The sequence below is a fragment of the Coffea arabica genome, chromosome 8c (genome assembly GCF_036785885.1).
Source record: "Coffea arabica cultivar ET-39 chromosome 8c, Coffea Arabica ET-39 HiFi, whole genome shotgun sequence".
In the NCBI taxonomy this organism is placed as follows: Eukaryota; Viridiplantae; Streptophyta; class Magnoliopsida; order Gentianales; family Rubiaceae; genus Coffea; species Coffea arabica.
Window position 1 is genome coordinate 27,597,311 of NC_092325.1, and position 19,900 is coordinate 27,617,210.

The 19,900-nt window shown below is 33.2% G+C and overlaps 2 protein-coding genes across 3 annotated transcripts; both read right to left on the reverse strand.

Moving 5' to 3' along the window:
• Positions 1-5,736: 5,736 nt before the first annotated feature.
• On the reverse strand, positions 5,737-8,071 carry LOC113705689 (tryptophan N-monooxygenase CYP79A68-like). The gene is made up of 2 exons (XM_027227609.1): positions 7,079-8,071; positions 5,737-6,360 (listed from the first exon to the last, which is right to left on the reverse strand). The coding sequence occupies exons 1-2, from the start codon at positions 8,069-8,071 to the stop codon at positions 5,737-5,739; spliced, it is 1,617 nt and encodes a 538-aa protein (XP_027083410.1).
• A 9,894-nt stretch (positions 8,072-17,965) lies between these two features.
• LOC113707348 (cytochrome P450 CYP72A616-like) lies at positions 17,966-19,650 on the reverse strand. 2 transcript variants are annotated; one of them, XM_072063763.1, is made up of 3 exons: positions 19,275-19,650; positions 18,592-18,812; positions 17,966-18,220 (listed from the first exon to the last, which is right to left on the reverse strand). In XM_072063763.1, exons 2-3 carry the CDS (start codon positions 18,766-18,768, stop codon positions 18,005-18,007), a joined length of 393 nt encoding a protein of 130 aa, XP_071919864.1. In that variant the 5' UTR covers positions 18,769-18,812; positions 19,275-19,650; the 3' UTR covers positions 17,966-18,004. The 2 variants fall into 2 exon arrangements, with proteins under 2 accessions (XP_071919864.1, XP_027085428.1); XM_027229627.2 differs by having other exon boundaries at positions 18,592-18,815.
• Positions 19,651-19,900: the final 250 nt, after the last annotated feature.

Sequence of the window (19,900 nt, forward strand, 5' to 3'; positions counted from 1 at the left end):
AAAGAAAGGAAAACAAGGTAAATGAAAAATCAAAATAATGCAAGGGCAATTTTATCCTGTAGGGGGTTAAGTAAGTAAAATTAAAGGTTTGAGGGTAAACTGAGATATGGGGTATACCTTAAGGGGATTAAATGTAATTAACCCTTGTCTTAAAAGGCGTTTCTAGTGTGAGTGCCAGGGCAAGATGAGCCCTAAATAGCCCAGAGCATTTGAATGGGGTGAAGTGTTGTTGGGTGTTTCGCCCCATACTTGAGGTGAATGCCCAAGGGTTCGAAGCATTGGGCATTTGGGGGCACTCGGAAAGTTTATGCTTTTTTTCCTTTCTTTTTTGTAATTTTAAAATTTGATTTTACTATTTTATCTTCCTTGTGTTTGTTTCTTGTCCTTATTATTGTTTAATAATTTTGAAGAATGATTCCCTCTATTTGGAAATAGTTTTGGAAAAAAATAGAAAATAAAAGCATTTATGACTTTGTTTCCTATATACTCTTTTTCCTTTTTTTTATCCCAAAATATAACTATTTTTTATTAACATGGTTCTAGATGACTAATGTATGAGTTAGAGTTATATTGTGATTTTAACTGTTAGACAACAATAATAATTTTCGTAATTTTATCAATTTTTGTATTTGTTAGTAATATATATATGCACACTTATATGTATAAAATATTATAATTTTGTAGTATTATTGTATATCTTATTTTTATATATTTAAAAAATCAAAATTTGTGGAACTTACGTCACTAACTTGTTCGGACATAAAACGTCTAGTCCAATGATCTTTTTTTTTGGGATAATTTCAGAAACCCCCCCTGAGGTTTCTGATAGTCTCACTCACCTCCCCTAAACTTTGTAAAATATCAGATACCTCCCCTGAACTTATAGTTGGAGTAACAAGATCAGCCCATGTCAGAAAAATGAGCATTAAAAAATTATTTTGAGGAGTGAGATGGTATTTGTGTTCCACATATGCCCTTTTTGCTTATCCACAACTTGAGCTAAAGCAAAAGCAAAAAAAAAAAAAAAGTAATAAGTTGAACCAGATAGAGACAAATGCAGATGGCTTTTTCAAGCAATGTTACAATGTTATTTATATTTTTTTTGTTTTAGCTATTAAACATTTATTTAGCTAATATGATCATTCAATTAATTGAAACATACTACTGGTGATATAAAAAAAATGTATAGTTTTATAATTTGAGTGATTAAAAGTATAAATTTTTATTATTGGTCAAGTCATAACAAAATATTATTTGAGTGATTAAAAGTTAAAATTTTTACTAGTTAAGTCACAAAAAAATTTTCACTATTTGGTTAATTGAGTGAATGGCAATTCCAGTTAAATGAATAGTGTACCGATCAAATAACCAAATTCTCAATAGTTTAATAACTCTTTTTGCGATTTTCTCTGTGGAAAATGAAATGAAGTAGCAAGATATTTCATTTCATTTAGTGCTAGATACTTTAGTTGAGATTTTTTTTTAAAAAAATTTAATTCACACTGTAGTTAGTCGAATTTGTTCAACAAGCTTTGTTTGAATACCAGAACTTAGGTATATTCGATTTTCAAAAAATTCAATAACCCAAATTGTGTCGCATCACTTTATGAGATGATGTAATATACAATTTAAGTCATTGAATTTTTGAAAACCAAATTTACCCATATATAAGTAATGAGTTACACTAGATAATTGTCTTACAAAAAAAAATGTGAAATACATGGCTTTAGAAAAAGGTAACACTAGTGCTAAACTCTTCATTGGTGATTGTACTACGAAGAAAAAGTGTAAAGTGGAATAGAAGGTATATCATAAGTTATATCAAATGCTATATCTCTATTACTCATTTAACTAATTCTGTCAAAATAGCTTCAAGATATATCATAAGTTATGAGGGTATATCTGTCAATTCATCATCAATGATATCACAAATAGGGCCCAATAATCTGACAAGGGAGGTATCTGATATTTTGCAAGTTCAGGGGAGGTGAGTGAGACTGTCAGAAACCTCAGGGGTGGTTTCTGAAATTATCCCTTTCTTTTTTTGTCAATTGTCGCCATCTACTCCTATTCCTACTTTAACCTATTCTAAGGGGTTACCCAATTGGGTCTTTTTTTTTTTTTTATCAATTATCACCATTTACTCATATTCTTACTTTAACCTATTATAAGAGGGTGACCCAACTGAATCAAAAAAACCGACAGAAACTGAACCACTATTGGACTTGAACCCTTAATCTCCTACCCCACAAGATATGGGATGACGAACTACTCTAGTGATAGTTGGTTCCGTTCAATGATCTCACCTTTTAAAATATTGATCGATAAAATATAAGTACCAAAAAATAATATATCGACATTTTTGGGATGGCCAAGCAAGTTCCTTGTATGTGTGGTGTCTTGGGCCAATGAGGATGTATGGGATCGGGGCGGCACTCGAAACAGCCAGACAACGCAATGATTAATGCTTCAGCTGTTGCCACAAATGGGATGAATGCAGCACAATTTTTCTCACCTGTAGTATACCGTATTTTTTGGGAGAACAGCTTGAGCAAGGCCAAGAAGAAACGAATCCAGAAATCACAATTTGTCTTTGATACGTACCTTCCAGGTGCGCTATTAATTGCTATATTTTCAAACTCAGACTAGATAGTGATTCGATCGAGTTCAGGAGTTAATGGATTTGACCAGTTAAATCGAGGTCAAATTGGAGGACATCATAATAGATATAAATATACTTTAATTATATATAAAAATAAAATAGCATACAAAAATATGGCTAGAGTTGGTATAGTTGGTGAATTTATAAATAATACAAAGACTTCATTTAACAAAATTGTACAAATTGAGGTTAGAAATATAATGTGAAAACCATTTATGGTTAGAATTACAATTTCTTAAAAGCTAAAGCCCAAAACAAAATACCAGCAAAGATTTGGGCATGAATGTAAAAGTCAATTCTTTTAATTCCTCTTTAAAAGGCTTTCTAGCTAGGGGTGGCAATGGGGAGGGGTGGGGCGGGGGACACCTCCCCCAACCCCTGCCCCGTTGCATTTTAATTCCCCCCGCCCGTCCCCCGCCCCCGCCCCCGCGGGCGCGGGTGAAGTACCAAAATTAAATTTTATTATATAATTTCATTATAATTAAATTTGAGCAAATAATCAAATACTAAAATATTAACATATCACCAAATTATTATTCATTATAACTTCACTATTGAAACTCATAAAAATAATTAAGCAAAGGTTATTTGAATGCAATCTAATATGATAAAACAAATATAAATAAAATAATCAAGTTTTTACTTTTGATATAAATACAATCACTAAATTATTATTGTATTTTTTTTTAGAAAAAAGTGGTATTATATTAAGTGTAGTTAGGAATTTAACATAAATGTATTAATAAATTTAGTATAAATAATTAATAATTTTTATTAATAGCCATGTATAATTAATAGTATAATTAAAAATATCATTATATATATAATTATGTACACATATATATATATATATATATATATATATATATATATATAGTTTTTCAAACGGGTGGCGTCTCGTTTCTAAACGGGGGGGGGGGGGAAATTCCCCCCCCCCCCCCGCGTCCCAATTAGCCCCCGCGGAACGGTGCCCGTCCCCGTTGCCATCCCTATTTCCAACCTTTCTTTCTTCCTCGCTGCCGCCGCCGGTCGTGTCAACTTTTCTAGACATCACACATCTGGTTCCTTTTCTCTCTATTTTCATTTTTTTAATTTCTATTTTGTTTCCTTATTCTATTAATAACACAAACCAACTTTCAATGGCTCTGTGACTCGCAAGTCCCGATTGGCCCCACATTAGAGCCCATGAAAAGCACCAAGAGGAGAAAAACAGTTGCAAACAAGCGCACGAAACTCCTCATCTTGTGAATTATCTAACACTACACACAGCAGAGAAAGTGGTGGACAGTAATTTGCAAGGGTATTCTTGTTTCTTTTTCTCTTCACTCTTTCTTGTTTCTTGAAACCTTTCACTGTCTATCTCCCTCCTCTCTTGATTTTCCTTCCATTCTTGCTATTCTTTTTCCTTCTCCAGTTGCTGATTCCATATCTTTTGACAAAAATGAAAAACAACATTTCATATCTGTGAGTACAGGTCATTGAGGTACCAAATTAAAATTTGAGTGTGAAGAGATTAAAATAAAAAAAGTGTGAATCAAGATGGAAAAAAGAGAAGTCAACAAAAAGTAAATTACGAAGAAATCCGCATTTTGACTGGTTTTTTGGTTTCCGATCAAATCTGATTTTTGATCGTTTTTTAGTTGAGTGGTTTTATAGGTCAACTTAGACCGAACTCTTGATCAATTTTCGATCCAATCGATTGAACAAACTAGTACAGTTTGAGTTTAAAAACAATGATTGATTGCAATTACAACCTAGATAACACCATATGAAATTATCCAAAACCAACAATATCTCCTCAAAATAATGATGAAACCGACCTGTCCACGATGGTATCAAAGGACCCTCCAATTGAAACCGATTGAAACTCGCTTGACTATTTCATCTAATTCTTGGTTTAGTCCCTCCTTTTTTTATTTTTTTGGGTTAACATGATAAAAATTAGTTTAGCCCCCCTTATTTAAGTACACAAATTCCTTATGTAAGTAAAGTTTGCAAAATATTACTCTCCTATATATTCTTAAGGTGTTAGCTAATCTCATTTATAATGTTCAACTAAACAAAGAAAATGACATGACATTAATTAGAAGTGTATAACTTGTGACTAGTCTTATAGTTATGAGTTTGTAGGCGTTTGCTACTAGTGACTAATGGATGCTATTCAATGTAATTAATACTTTTACCTAAAAAAAATAACGACATGGTAGAAGCGAAGCGAATTTGTAATAAAACAGATTGGAATGGAATGTTCACATAAAAATTTTTTTTTAAAAAAAAGAGTTTTAGCGCTACATGCAGAGACAAAACTCAAACATCTGGACATTTAATTGTACACATCTCCCCAAGGATTGTTCTAACACATAAATATGCATAGTCAAGTTGATTCCAAATCCCTTGAGGTACTAAGATCCCATTGAATCATTTTCCTCTTCTGAAAGCACATCCTTTCTCTTTATAATCCTATTTCACATTGACATTAGAAATCAACCCCATTTAGTCATGCATGCTATCAATTTTCACAAATTTAGTCTTTTAAATATGAAAAGAATTAATTAAAAACTTGCAAGTTGAGGACAAGTAATAACACTTGGTTTTGGCTTTGGAATTTCTTTTATTATAATTTAAATCTTGCTTAATAATTATTTAATCAATTATTCTTATTCTAAAACTTCTGATTTACAATTTCATGATGATTATAAATTTGTTACTTCATTTTAATTGCCTAGAGTAGAAACTAGGCAATACCGTATTTTGTAATGTTTTTATCTCAAAAATAGAGTCCCTTTTTGAAAATCCAACTTTCATAGAGACATCTTATTATTATATTTAGCTGTGGCATTCGATTAATTTACATATGATATCTTTAAATTCAAATTATTGACTTAGTAGATGTGCATTAGGAACGGTAAAAGTTACTTATTTAAATAGCAAAAATAGAAAACAATTGTTGATTTTAAATATGATTCTTTTCTTGGTACATCACAAAAAGTGAAAACATGACATTAATAATAATAGGATAGAGGGTAGACATGAAGACGATACAGAAAAAGTTAAATCGTTGAGAATGTAACATCCTAGTTGAACTGTGGGAATCGTGGTTCAGCAACTGCAAAGAGAGGTTTGGCAAGGAAGCCAGCATCCTTGCCCTCTGCTAAATCAATTTGCGAAAGACCTGATGGAATCTTCCAGTTAAAGCATTGAAGAAGTCTGGCCAGCAACATTACAGTGAGTGTGGAACCCAGAAGGACTCCCGGACATCCACGTCTTCCGGTGCTGAAGGAAAACATGTTGAATTCTGGATCGTTCAGATCTATTCTAGCATCATCCATGTGATTCATGTGGCGTTCAGGCTTGAACTTTAGCGAATCCTCCCAAATTCGAGGATTACAGCCAAGTCCTGGACGGCTCAAGATAACATGGCTACCTTTCGGGATGAAGTAGCCACCAACAACGGTGTCCTGTGTAGATACATGAGGAACATTAAAGGGTGCATATGGATGGAGCCGAAAGGCCTCTTTTGCGCAGGCCTTCACATATTTCAGCCTCGCAAGGTCAGATTCTTGAACAAGTCTATCCTTTCCAACCACGGCGTCTATCTCTTCTGTGGCTTTCTGAAGCATTTCAGGTTGATTTAGCATCTCTGCTAATGCCCATTCCACAGCATTTGATGGATTATCGACTGTTGCAAACATTAGTTCCTGTGGAGCATCACAGTAAAGTTAAAGTGAAACTTATTTTCCAAATTCAATAACCAATTCTGTACAACAACATCATATTGCCAGTTGCATTTTGTACATGGTTTTACGTCACCTTTCGTACATCACTTTATCTTTAAGTTGTACTAATCAACGATGTGTGGCGTTTTCGAGTAGGAGTATACTCCCTACTATTGATTTTGTACCAGCTTTTATTCTTCTGTCAGTCTATCCACGTTTGACCTAACTCCTAGTAGAATCTCCAAATTGTTAAGTACTATTTTAACTGTTCGGTTTTCAAATAGAACATTTCCTTCACACACAAATTATACTCGCTCTTTTTTCTTTCTTGAACAATTAATATCTCTTACTCTTTTTTTCTTTTTGTTTTGAAGAAAATATGTATCTCAATTTCCAAAAATTTCAATTTAATTGTTAACTCTGATGGCATGTGTTTTTTTTTTTCCTTAGGTGTGAGACAAGCACGTATTTTTTCACCATTTTCATAGGGTCTTGAAATAAAAATATGTCACTTTAGGCCATAGTATAGGGATGTTATGCATGGCTTTTGGAATTAGAAAAGAATTATGTTAAAAGGCACTAACTGATAAGGAGCTAATTATGTTAAAAGGCACTAACTGATAAGGAGCTAAAGTTTAATTTACCCTATTGTTTAAGAAATTGTTTATGTAACCAAGCAGCAGGATAGAGGATTACTTACAGTAATTTGCGCTCTGATCTCCTCAGTTGTTAAGAGCGGTCTGCCGTTGTTATCTTTGAGCCTGATTAGGACATCAAGAAGGTCTTCTTCCTCATTTTTCAGGCCACTCTCCCACATGTTAATCCTTTTCTCAATTTCAGGATCTTGGTGCTTTCGTACACATGCAATGGCCATAGTAAGAACCTTTCTGTGGCCATCAAAATCAAAAATCTTCATCCAGGGCATGTAATCGGATAAGCTGAATGCATACAAGTGAGCAAGCAGTTTGAAGAGTGCATTAATATGTTCAACTTCCTCAGCACCTGGTCCTCCATCTTCCATTCCTTTCCCGAAGAATCTCTTGCTGAAAATCATCTTTCTAATCACATTTCCGAAGTAGTGTCGGGTAGCCAACCTTATGTCCACTAGCCCACCAGTGGCGTCATCCTTGCACTGATTGTAAACATAATTAACCAAATGATCTGCTTCCTCTGTTCGCTTGCTGTGAAGCCATTGGTGTTTAGCAGGTGAGAGCACACTGGAAACGATTATTCTCTTCATTTTCTTGTATTGATCGCCCAAAGGTGAAAGGATTGTCGTCAAGTATCCTTCACTACAAAGTTCTGCAGACATGCAAACAGGTCTGTTGGAGAAAATCGAGTCGTGTTTCTTGAAGAACTCACGAGCGAGTTCAGGAGAAGTGACAGGAATGATATGAACACCGAAAATGCGGAAACAAGCTATTTCGGTATTCATATCACCCATGACTTTGTATATCCATTGATGTGTTGGTCGGTTTCTTAGCATTTGGAAAATGCAACCAAAGAAAGGCAAGGATTTTGGGCCAGAAGGGAGAGGGAATCGAGGTTTGTTGTTCTTTAGACAAATCATTATCCATTTGTCCATTGCAAAGACCAACAAAACCAGAGCCATGAATCCTGAGAAATATGGGATCCATGACATTGAGGTAAATCTCAAGCTTGAATCAACACGAAGACCTGATGTGTAATTCATGACTTAAGACAGTATGAAAAGGTTATTAAGCTGTGTAAGCTTGTTTATTCTTATTACACAGTCTAAGGTGGGGTGTAGGCAATTGTTGTTGATGGTCTGTAAAGAGTGCGATCATGCGAGCTTTTATAGGAGAGACTTGTTGCTGGCAGTCAAGACATTCATGACTTTGCAGCACTGTCCCAGTTGAACAAGGAACCTTTTTCTTTGTTGGATACGATAGATTCTATTTTATACCTATTCCTACCCTATATTAGGAGGAGAGGAATCTAAAGAGATTGAACAAGAAACTTTTTCCTTTGGACACGATAAATTTTATTTTACACCCACTTCTATTCTTACTAGGGGAAGAGGAGACTATTTTACACCTATTTTTATTCTATATTAGGGGGAAAGCAGACCTAAAGAGATCAAAGGGGGATCCAAAGGAGGCTGGAGAAGGAACTTTTTTCTTTGGACACGATAAATTCTATTTTACACCTATTTTTACTCTATACAAGAAGGAGAGGGACCTATAGAGGTCAAAGGAGGACCCAGAGGAAACTAAATTATCACCAACCCAGACAGATGCCTACGCTCCCCTTGGTAAAATTTTCAAGAATACTGAATATTTAAAATGCAGGCTAAGGGATGTAGATTAAGGAATTTAATCCCTTAATCCACATCCAAGTAAATGTTTAAATCTCTTTTGGTGGCTAACTACTCTATGAGTAGTAGTTGGTTGGTTGATCAAGGAAGTTAGCCATGTTGGATTTTAGGAACGGCACGTATATTGCCCATGCAGCTTCTCTTTTCAACTAGTTTGCAACAGCACTAAATATAAGCAATACATATTATTTGTAAATTAAGTTCATCATCTAATATTTTGTTTATGTGAAAATAAAATAAATTAACTTTCAAATAAAATAGATTTGATTATGGAATTAGTTGAGTTGTTCTACAAAATCATTTATGAATGTAAACACTAAAAGAAATACTTTAAAACTTTATTATTCATTTATCAGATTTTACCACAAAGGAAAGACAGAAAAATTAAAGGTTTTTTAAATCCCTAGAAACTCTCCAAATTGGTATTATTTTCACTAGTTATTGCAATAAAAACTCCTATTACAAACATTTGAAACCTACGTCTACAATAAAAACTAGTTGTTGCTATCCTTCCTTCAATTTTTATTTTTTGGTTACTGTTTGATTTGCCATTTAATTTAAACTAATTTAATAAATATGGCACACTTTAGGCTAATTGAAATTTATTGTGGTAATATGAAGTGCTTTTAGAGATTTTTATCAAGGTTTTGAAGAAAAATTTATGATATCATTAGCATGATAAATGCTTTATAATAAAAAATTATTATTAAGACTCCACTAGCAATTTCATCAGGAGAGGCTGCGGAGTATGCGTGGAAGAGAATACCGCGTTGTCACTGTAAGTGTTTGAGAATGAGTTACATGTTTTATCTATTGGACGGCACATATTAAGCAACTTGTCCACCATTTGGTTTGCTAGGGAATTTGGAAAGCAACTGCTATTTACTTAGTTTTAGTCTCGGGCGATTATACAGCCCATGAAGTATCTTTTCCAAATCAACAAATTTATAATTGCACATAAGAATACATACTTTGTATAGATTAATTTCATCATCTTATATTCTTTCACTTTATCATATAATCAATTAACTTTCAAATGAGATAGATTTCGTATAGAATTACTCAAGATATTCAATGCGCAGCCAACTTGAAAGAAAAAGGCTTAATTTCACATACCTCCCCTGAGGTTTTTGACAATTACAGAAAGCTCCCCTCAAATTCTAAAAATTACACCTACCTCCCCTATTTTTACTATTTAAGTAACATTTTAGGCCCAAAAAGCTATGCTTTTTCTCAAAATTCCTATAATGCCCTTGAGCTATAATTCACAACAAAATATAAAGAAAAACTGGTTTACAATCTCTATTTCATTTATCTTTAGTTGCTATCACTATTACCTACCTATCAACATCCAAATCACCATTAAATAAACACTTATTTTTGTTCTAATGTTTTTCTTCTACCTAAAAATTTCTGATGCAAACTATTGTATCAACTATAAACGCTACATCAGATGCCCAAAAACTTACCTACATTCTCATATCAATATCAGATTTTACTTAATACACAATAATATTCATCAATATCCCTAAGTTTTAATTCCATGGCTGCCACCTTTTTATACAAAATAATCTAAACCATCACTACTAATATCAATATCCAATATACTTCATTGGCACAGAGTTTAAAATCAAAAAAAATTCTCTATATAGGATTAACATCAATAATTGTAAATCAAAAATAGAAATACAATGCAATTATAAATATATATCCAGAACACTTTTTTCCATTGCAACCATAACAATATAACCTATATTTAGTTCCTATTCCACTTCCTATCCTTAATATTTATTTTTTTATCACTATCACTATCTTCATCTCTATCTAGTTTGATAATGAAATTAGCACTCAATTTATCATATGACAATTTCAATTTGCTAATACCTATCAAAAATTGGAAACAAAAATGGGTGCAAGGAAACTATTAATAATAATGGAAAATCAAGAATTGGGAATAGATACCAAGATATGTAAGTATTGATGCTTTAGTGTGTATGGTGATTTTATTAGTGGCGACAGTACACATTTGGTTGATAATAATAAATAAATGAGTTTGAAAGAAAAATAGATACAAGATGAAGAGAATAGATAGTTAAATGGGAAAGACTATAGTTTGAATTATTGGTTGATTATCAATGAGAGAGTTTTAATATTTGATAGAGTTTTTCAATGAGTTGACAACTAATGAAGGGTATTGTTGTCTTTTTATCACATCAAGGGAGGTCTGTATAATTATGTAAACCTCAAGGGAGCCGAGTGAAATTGTCGAAAACTTCAAGGGAGGTTTCTGAAATGATCCCAAAGAAAAACTTTGAAACTTCATTATTGAATTGTTAGATTTTACTACCAAGGAAATTTACGAAAAAATAATTTTTTTTCTAAAAACCCTTGAAAACTCTTTATATTGCCACTACATTCATTAGTTATTACAATCACAAACTCTAGTTGCAAACATTTTGAAATCCATATCCACAAGTCATGCACTTTCTGTAGTATTAGTTAGAATAAGTCAGATCAAAATTACAATAATTTCTCTTAATCTTTCTCTAATTTTTAGTTTATTTGTTTGTGCACCGTGAATCAGTTGAAATTAATTTAAGAAATATGGCACTGTACATTTAGATATTTTTAGCGTAAAAAGTTAGGATATCATTAGTAGAATTAAGTAGTAACCACGACTCTGCACGGCGCCAAACAAAAGTGCAGCTTTGGGATAGGTAAAGAGAAATCCAAATTCTCTCGTAAGTAATAAATTTGTGGGAAAAAGTTCAATCTTTTTACCAATATAAATTCAGTGTCTAAACTTTAATTTTTTTTAGATAATATATTATCTAAACATATATTCTTTTTTTGTCATTGAAGTCTTTTGGAGCCAATGTCAGTATCACCAACAGTGAGACAAATGTCAAGAACAAGTCATGTCACGTCGTTCAATTTAAATTAATCATGCTCAATATTTATTAATCATGCTCAACAGTTCTCCAATAATTGGGTTGTTTTACTACCTAATCACTAGTGTATTAGTAAAGAGATAGGGGCACAACCACAACCATCGTTGTTCTAATAAATTCATGCTCTGAATCAATTATGCAATATATCAGCATGTCTACCCAAATAAAATTTAAACAAAAATCCCAACTGAGTCGTATCATTTTACCATTTTGTTGTTCTGTAAAAGAGCGAGAATTATTTATTTGCACCACTTAAAGTAGTTATTTCCCTAAAGAATACAGCATAAGTACGCGAGTTCGCTAAAGATTACGTTAGGTCTATTTACGTAGTTAAATTTTCAGGACAGAAAGAGATTACGTTTTGTCAGAGACTGCTTTGCCAAAATAATTTTCCTTCTAGAAAATAATCCTAAATAATACTCTTCCAAAACGTTATTCTGTTACTAATCTGTTTGTTTACACGCAGTCTCCTAATCAAAGGGAAGAAATGTCACTTGCAATATTTTATTCCACTCTCTTTCTTTCTCACTCACGTGTATATCCTGTCTGTTTGTCTTCTGCAGCCATTCTTCCTACAGTCTTCTTGATCGTGTCTTATCCAAGTTCCTTTCTTTGTTTCTCGTCATATGCAATTCGTCATATTTGGTGGTCAAAGGATCTACAGATATGAATTTAGGTTTTTTGCACAAGGTGGATGACTATTCTCGCCCATTAGCGTCAGTCTCAGAATTTGCGGATAATTTTCATAAAATTGGGCAAAATTAAACTCCTCGCTAAATACACTGTAACAAGTTTTCAAAAGTTAAAATTGACAGGTTTAAGCATGTCGGGAAGATAATGATCATAGTTTAATGTGCACTGAAAAAGTTTTATTGAAATGGGAAAAGAGAAATGAAAAAACTCTCCTTCATAGTGAACCGCGAAAGAAAATTTAACCAGGTCACACTTAGTATCAAAATTAACATATTATATGAACCAAGATAGCTAATGGTGGTAACAAGAGGAAAAAAACATGAGTTTACGACAATTGATGCCTAAAAATTCTCAGTCATGCCATTTATCATACTCACGGCCAAAAAAAAAAAATTTACATGTAATGACAACTATTTAAGAAATTTCCTAACATCATAAAATTTCACAAGGTACAATAGAGAAAGAATTTTACTAACCTTTGAAATTGTAGATAAGTAAATTTGTGGAACTGAATTATCACTAAGGATTCATGGTTGTATAATAACGAATAAGTTTTCAAGAGTAGTTATCGACATTTTTTTTCAACATAGACAATATCCCAATTTTGCCAAACTAATCTCCATGCGCCTGTGCATTCCGTCCCCTAAGAATACACAAGCGGTAAAGAGGTGACTCGAACACATGATCTCGGAATTTAACTAGGCTACCTCGAGACCATCCGAACCAACCCCAAGGGGCAGTTATTGACATTTTAAAGGGATGAAACAATAGACCAAAAAAAAGGAGAGGGAGAGTAGGAAAAGAATAGATTAATTCAAGGAAAGAGCCTCCCAACAAGAAAGACCACAAGAGATAAAGTCTGCACATGATTATTTTTCCATATCGGGACTACAATTATTCTACATGGTAATGAATAGATTAACAAAGGAATAAAATTTGAAAATGCATCAATTTGAAAATTATTTTCAAGAAGAAGATTATTGTGGCAAAAAAACTCGCTATTGACAAGGAACTAAATTTCGAAATTGATATTCACCAAAATAGACGGGATGTTCTGATCGTTTTATTCCATAAAGATCTCAAAGTAAATGTCTCGATCTAATGCATCTATTTGTACATCTTTTTCACTAGTGGAAATCTTTCTAATATTCTAACATGGCCCAGGTTGGTGGCCTTCACTGCACTTGGATGGGTGCCCGCCTAAGGTTTATCAAAGTGGCAGAGCATACTCTAACAAATTATTTAATTATTTTAAAATTTTAACAAATTTAACATGTGCCATTTTTAAAATTATTTAATTATTTTAAATTTTTAACAAATTCAATATTATCCAATGGTTATTGTTTGCTAAATTCAAACTTCAAATCCCAACATAACACGGGAAGTAAATTTGAATGTCTAGATCCTGACTTTATTTTAATAATTTAAATTGTTTTTAATTATTTACAATTCCGTGCCATGCATGTACACGGAACATAAAAGTAGTAAAGGGATAGATGTACAGGAAAATTAACTCCAGTTTAATAAGCAAATCTAAATTTCATAGCAACCAAACAGAAAACTACCAAGTACTACGGGATCCACTAAAAGGATTACTAGAGCTACTTTGAGCTGATTGTATGGGGATTACTACTCCAAGATTTTTTGCTTGCAATAGATAGGGCCTTAGGCCCTCCATAAAATCCCCCAAAAAAAAAATAATTCTACCAAGTATTACATAATTGGGACAAAAGTAGCATCAGATATTTCAATTTTTCATGAACTTAAAATCCAAGTTCCATATTGAAAATATTGAAAGTATCATCAGTTTTTTTCATTTGTTTATTAGGGTAAGATCTTGTTCAGATTTTGCAATTTCCTGGTCATTTCACCATATCTCAGCATTGATTTTAAACTTGAACCAATTGGATAAAAGATCTAATGGTATTAACATGCACATATATTTATTGGACTGCTCGTGATTTCTTTGATCTGTTAAAATTTCAGAGTGTAATTTCTGTTATTTTCTAAACATGTTAAATCTAGTGACTTTTTAGATTAAATATTTTTGTGACATGTTCAGTGTATTTTGTACCATTAGTATAGATTTCATGAAATGAAAATTTTCCTTTTACCCAAAAAAGGGTTCCGTCATGCTACTCCCAGCCTTCCTCCAAAGCTAAAGATATAAAAAATGAAAAAAGAAAAAAAGAGAAAAGAAGATAAATACTGAAAATGTTCAAGTTACGATTCATTAAGCCTCGAGGACAAAATTATCAACACAAAAAAAACCCAACACTTGCGGTGGCTCGGACCCGTGCAAAACATGCTCAAAAGAGCAATTAGATGATGAAAACCTAACCGTTACACTTTCGCAAACAACATCAATGTGATTAACATGTTGTGTAGGATGGATAATTGTTTCGTACCTCACTTAATTTATCCGCAACTCCAAGTCAAAATTATCAAGCCCCCTCATTTTAAGTGTTTAACAATCTGTCTATCGCCATGTTATTAGGATGGAATTGCAGAATTATTTTATGATAAAGAATGAGATTAAGAATGAAGATTGACATTGGTCCGTGTTGACTAGTCAGATGTCTTGTCCGAACTCGCTTTGGCCTCCTCGTACAACAAATGGGCGGTTCGTCTCTCTCTCATTTCTCCGTGATAGTGAAATGAAGTGTTAAGCATCTGCCATGATAGTGAAATGAAATGTTAAACATCTAATAGAGATCAAATAAAACCATAATTTTCTTCTGTAGCATATTTGTTTACATGAAAAGAGATTGTATATGTCCTAAAGGTAAGCGTGTAAGTCGCTCAATCTTCTTAATGAACTACTAATTTTGTTAATGAAATTTTTTGGGAACTTCAAGAACTGTTTTTAAAGCACCTTATGATTCTTTTTTCTTTTTTAGTTTTTGTTCTTTTCATTTTGTCCATTTTTTTGGCCATAAAGTATTGAAGGATTAATTGCATTAGCTTGTCAGACTACTCATAGATATTTTGAAACATTACTCCAATTTTTGAATTGATACTCTATTATTTGTTAAGACAACTATAATTCAATTTTTTAATCTAAGGTAGTCCCTTGACCTTAATTCAGAGTTGCTAAAAACAGTGTAGGAAGTTACTAAATACTCATCTATGAATAATTTATAGAGCGATAATCTGTAATTTTGTTAATTAGTTGTAAGTTGAAACCTACATGAAACACATATGGTACTGCCAAATTTCAAGTAACACCAGATTTTAAGTTTCACATTATTGATCACATATGGTACTGCCAGATTTTAAGTTTCACTAGTAACTTTTATTGACAAAACAAAAGGGAAAAACAAACAAGACCGCGTGATCCCTTTCTCTTTTTAAATTCTTCCTTCAATTCTTGCCTCTTTCTTTTACAGACATACTTGACACTTTCTTCTCCTCTTCACAATCATGCAAGAAAATATACGAAACAATCCTTCCGTCACTATGGTGGGAACTTGGCATAAACGAACAGTATTTTCACGTTTCACCTAACTTTCCCTTAAAAGAAATATAAATCTATCAACTTTTAATTATCATCAGATAAGGTAACTTTATGATGCTAAATTGCTAATGTAAGGATCCAACAATTTTACTTAACTATGTATATTATTCTTATTTTATCTTCACTGGCTTCAGTTGTTGAACAGTATTGTAGATTCTTTTTTTCTTATTGCACGTTAGAGGGAAACGCAATTTTGATCCTCAGTGATTGGCACTTGTATAGTTTTGGTCCCTAAAGTTTTAGCAAAAACAAATCTAGTTTCCAATGTTTGGTACCTAGTACAATTTTAGTCGTTAAAGTTTCGTCAAATCAAATTTGGTCCCCATTGTTATCAATTTGAAGCAGATTTAGGATAATTGGTGAATTTTTCCAACTATTGACAGAATTAGTCACGTGCATTCACATGTTTATTAAATTAACCAAATATAACAAGAAAAACGAGCAATAAAAATATCTCACATGATTGCATGTTAATAACTAATTAATTAAGAAACAAAAAAAAAAGAAATTTGTTAATCTTTATGAAAAAAATTAAGTATAACAATTTTTTTTAATAAGTTGGGATAGAGTGTGAAAATAAGTTATGAATCAATGAACCGAGTGGTCTGACTAGTTTTAGTTTTGGGCAAAAATCTAAATGGTCTTATGCTATCTAATTGGTTGACTTATAGCCTCCAACTATTAAATGGATACTTATGCCCCTCAAACTTGTAAAATTGTATATTTTTCACCCTTTCAACTAGAGATAATTTTAGAAACCTCCCCTAATAATTATAATAATATCACCTGGCACCTTTGAAGTTTCAAAAATATCACTCAATTTCCATAGTAGTGAGATAGGATCATTAGTTACTATCATAGTATATAAATTGACAAAATTATTGTTACTACTTTAACAATTTTTAGGCAAAACATTATGGAAAAGAAAATTTTTAGACAAAACATGTAAATCTTACATTATAATCAATTTGGTAGAAAATTCTATATAAGACAACAAAAAAAAAGATAGAATTGGGAGAAAAATATCTCTCTCTCTCTCTCTCTCGTTACAAGATTATTGTACGAATTTTTAATGATGGAAGAGTAAGATTGTTACAAAAAGTATGGTTTTAGGAGACACTACAACAAAAATGACCTTTAACGGCATTTAAAAGTGTCAGTATAGATAATTTAACCTGTCACTTTACCTTTTCTGACACTTCGGACGAGTGTCGTCCCTTCCAATGTGGGGATAGGCTCGTAGCATTCAAACGTGTCAGGATAGCTATAGTATAACATTAGGATATCGAATTCTATGCTGACACTTTTAATTGCCAGGAGTTTTTTTTTATATATATGTAGAAGTAACCTGTAGGTAGTGCTCTCTGCTATACATTCTGTCAATCAGAAACCCAAAGGACTTGTAAAATTATCCCAAAAAACAGAATGCATATAGTAATCTAAAAACAAAAATCAATGCTCAAATATAATTTATTGAACTAAAAGTCAATAACAAGTACTAACATAGCAAATCCCTAACAAGTACAAATTTGAAAGATTCTCTTGTGCACAAACTAAAAGATCCTCATGTGCACAAACTAAAAGATTCTCTTCACTAACAAGTAGAAAGAACTTGCAGTAGCTTCCAAACTTTCCAATGAAATGAGAGCCTTCAGTCATAACCATGAATACCCCATCAATCTTCAGCTGTTTCCACCTATGCACAAAGTTTGTTGGGATTATTAGATCATCATAGCTAGCAATAAAATTCATTAATGTGTGAAAAGCATAAGGAACCACTTACCAAAGCTGATCTTCAGTGTAGTTTGTGTGCCTCTCGCATGTCTTAATCCACTTCTTGAATCCATTGACAGAGCATTGTGCAGTAAAGATTGCTGCAGCTGCTAAGAGAGACGGGGGAACCTAAGCATTTCATACCCGATGAGGCACAACTCAACGATCAAGAAGGACAGAAGCTCCAACTAGTCACCAGAAGATTATTGCCAGTTATTAGGAATAGAAACAGAAACTTGAAAGGAATTTACTACAAAACAATAAAAACAACCGAACAAGAAAGGAATGATTGAATCATTTGTTTTTTAAAAAAAATTTTCTGAATAAACATGGCTTCTCTCTTTCACTGGCTTGTCAACATGTATCCAGCACTTGGTGGTCTTTTTGAAGCTCAAATATCTTCTTCCCTTCTTTATAGCTGCTTCCAAAGGCTGCTCTAGAAATCACATCGGTAGAAAGGCTCTGCAGTTCAGGATTGATATCAATTTCACTCCATCCATCAGATGCAACCAACATCTTCCATCGATCAATCAGGTTGCAGCAACTTGCTAAAAACTCTGGCACCATTCCCTGCTTTCTTTAAGTCATAAGTACATAGGGATGAAGCTCACTTATATTAAAAGTTTAGGCATGCAACTTGATCAAGATAATGCACTTTTGCTCTTCCTTAGCATAACTTGTTGACCTCAGAAAAGTTCTTTTTATTGCAATGCATTTAATTAAAGAATGTTCAGTTATGTTTCACATTCTTTTTGATCAAATGTACTAAAAAAGAATTGTCTACCCTGCTTTTCCGACCATTAGTCTATAAGACACCAACTAAATAGCCAAAAGCCTACCAGAATAAGATATGAAGCATTCCACGAAGCATTACTTACACTGCAGTGGGACAGAAAAAATCAGAAAAATTCCACAGTAATCTAGAAGAAAGTAGGGATTACCGGCAGCTTCTTATGGTGGAATGCAGGAGTAATTAACCTTCTACGCTTGGCCCATTTCTCACCTTCCAAGGTTGAGACTCCCAGCGTTAAAAGGTCCACAAGAGGGTTCTGTGGAGGCTTTTGGAAGTGACCATCCTTGTCATTCAATATCAGCCTCATCAGCTCTGCCTTCCCCATTATCAGTCTCGGCCTTGTCCCAATCCAACTCAGGCATACTTTTCCTACTTTAGCAAACCAAGCCACCATTAATCACAATTCAATGGAGTCATAGTTTTTATTTTTCTTGGCAGATGTAATTGTCGAGCTTGTAATAACATGCAAATAACTAAAAAGTTTCACCCCTCAGAACTATGTAAACTATGATTAATTCAAATTGAATAAACTAGGCTTCTCTCTTTCACTGGATTGTCAACATGTATCCTTTTAAGACTCTTTCACACGAAGTATCTGGTCACATGAGATTTATTTGTAATCGCTTTTCTAAGATTCACCAGTTTCTCGGTTGTCTAGACATTTTATCGAATAGGTTATAGACAACAAATTCATAACAAAATAGTCACATGAACCAAGTAGACAACCGAGAGGAATAAAGCTAAACAACAAGTGCACTCAAATTATAAACAATTACTATATCCATTTCAATCTCAAACAGACTAGGCTAGAGGATGGGTATCGGTACTCACAAATCAAGGATTCGGCTGTGGCTTTCTCGTCCTGGTTGTAATCGCTCCCCATGCTAGGAAAGGCGGGATACTCTTAGAAAGGAGAGTCTGGAACTCTTTCACGGTTCCCGTGGCTGATTGTTCGTTACTTTAACTGGTCATAAGAGCCAGAAAGAGCGAAAGGAAAGAAAGTGGAAGAAAGTCTCCTTTAGTACCTCGGTGGTCTCTTATTTTCCAGGTTTCTTTACCATCTGCAATCGCCTTGCACCATCTACAAAAAGCTCCGATCTTAATGCCCCTACTTGGCTGAGAGATAATTTGCCAAGAGTTATTAGTTTGCGGAGAGAGTGTGTTTTTTGTGAGAGAGATCAGAAGAAGCAAAATTTGACTAAGTGTTTTGGCCGGCAAATTGAAAGTTTTGAATATTTCACAGCAAATGAATCTTCCGCCAATTCACTCTATATGATGTTGTTTTGTGCCTTTTCTTTTCTTTTTTTTTTTGGTATATCTCACATTTTCTCAAGTGTCATGATAGGTAGTCTAAAGGCACGTTATCATTCTTATATCAGATAAAATTAAAAAAAATTAGAGTGTATATTATTGAGTTGATAACAAATGTCATAATTGAAGTGCTATAATGACACAAA

Coding starts and splice junctions, on each gene's coding strand:
- LOC113705689 (XM_027227609.1), bottom strand. CDS start 8,071: ATGAATTACACATCAGGTCTTCGTGTTGATTCAAGCTTGAGATTTACC. Junction 6,361..7,078: donor AGATCAGAGCGCAAATTACT/GTAAGTAATCCT, acceptor GATGCTCCACAG/GAACTAATGTTTGCAACAGT.
- LOC113707348 (XM_027229627.2), bottom strand. CDS start 19,326: ATGGGGAGCGATTACAACCAGGACGAGAAAGCCACAGCCGAATCCTTG. Junction 18,816..19,274: donor CACAGCCGAATCCTTGATTT/GTGAGTACCGAT, acceptor GGTTTGCTAAAG/TAGGAAAAGTATGCCTGAGT. Junction 18,221..18,591: donor TCCACCATAAGAAGCTGCCG/GTAATCCCTACT, acceptor TAAAGAAAGCAG/GGAATGGTGCCAGAGTTTTT.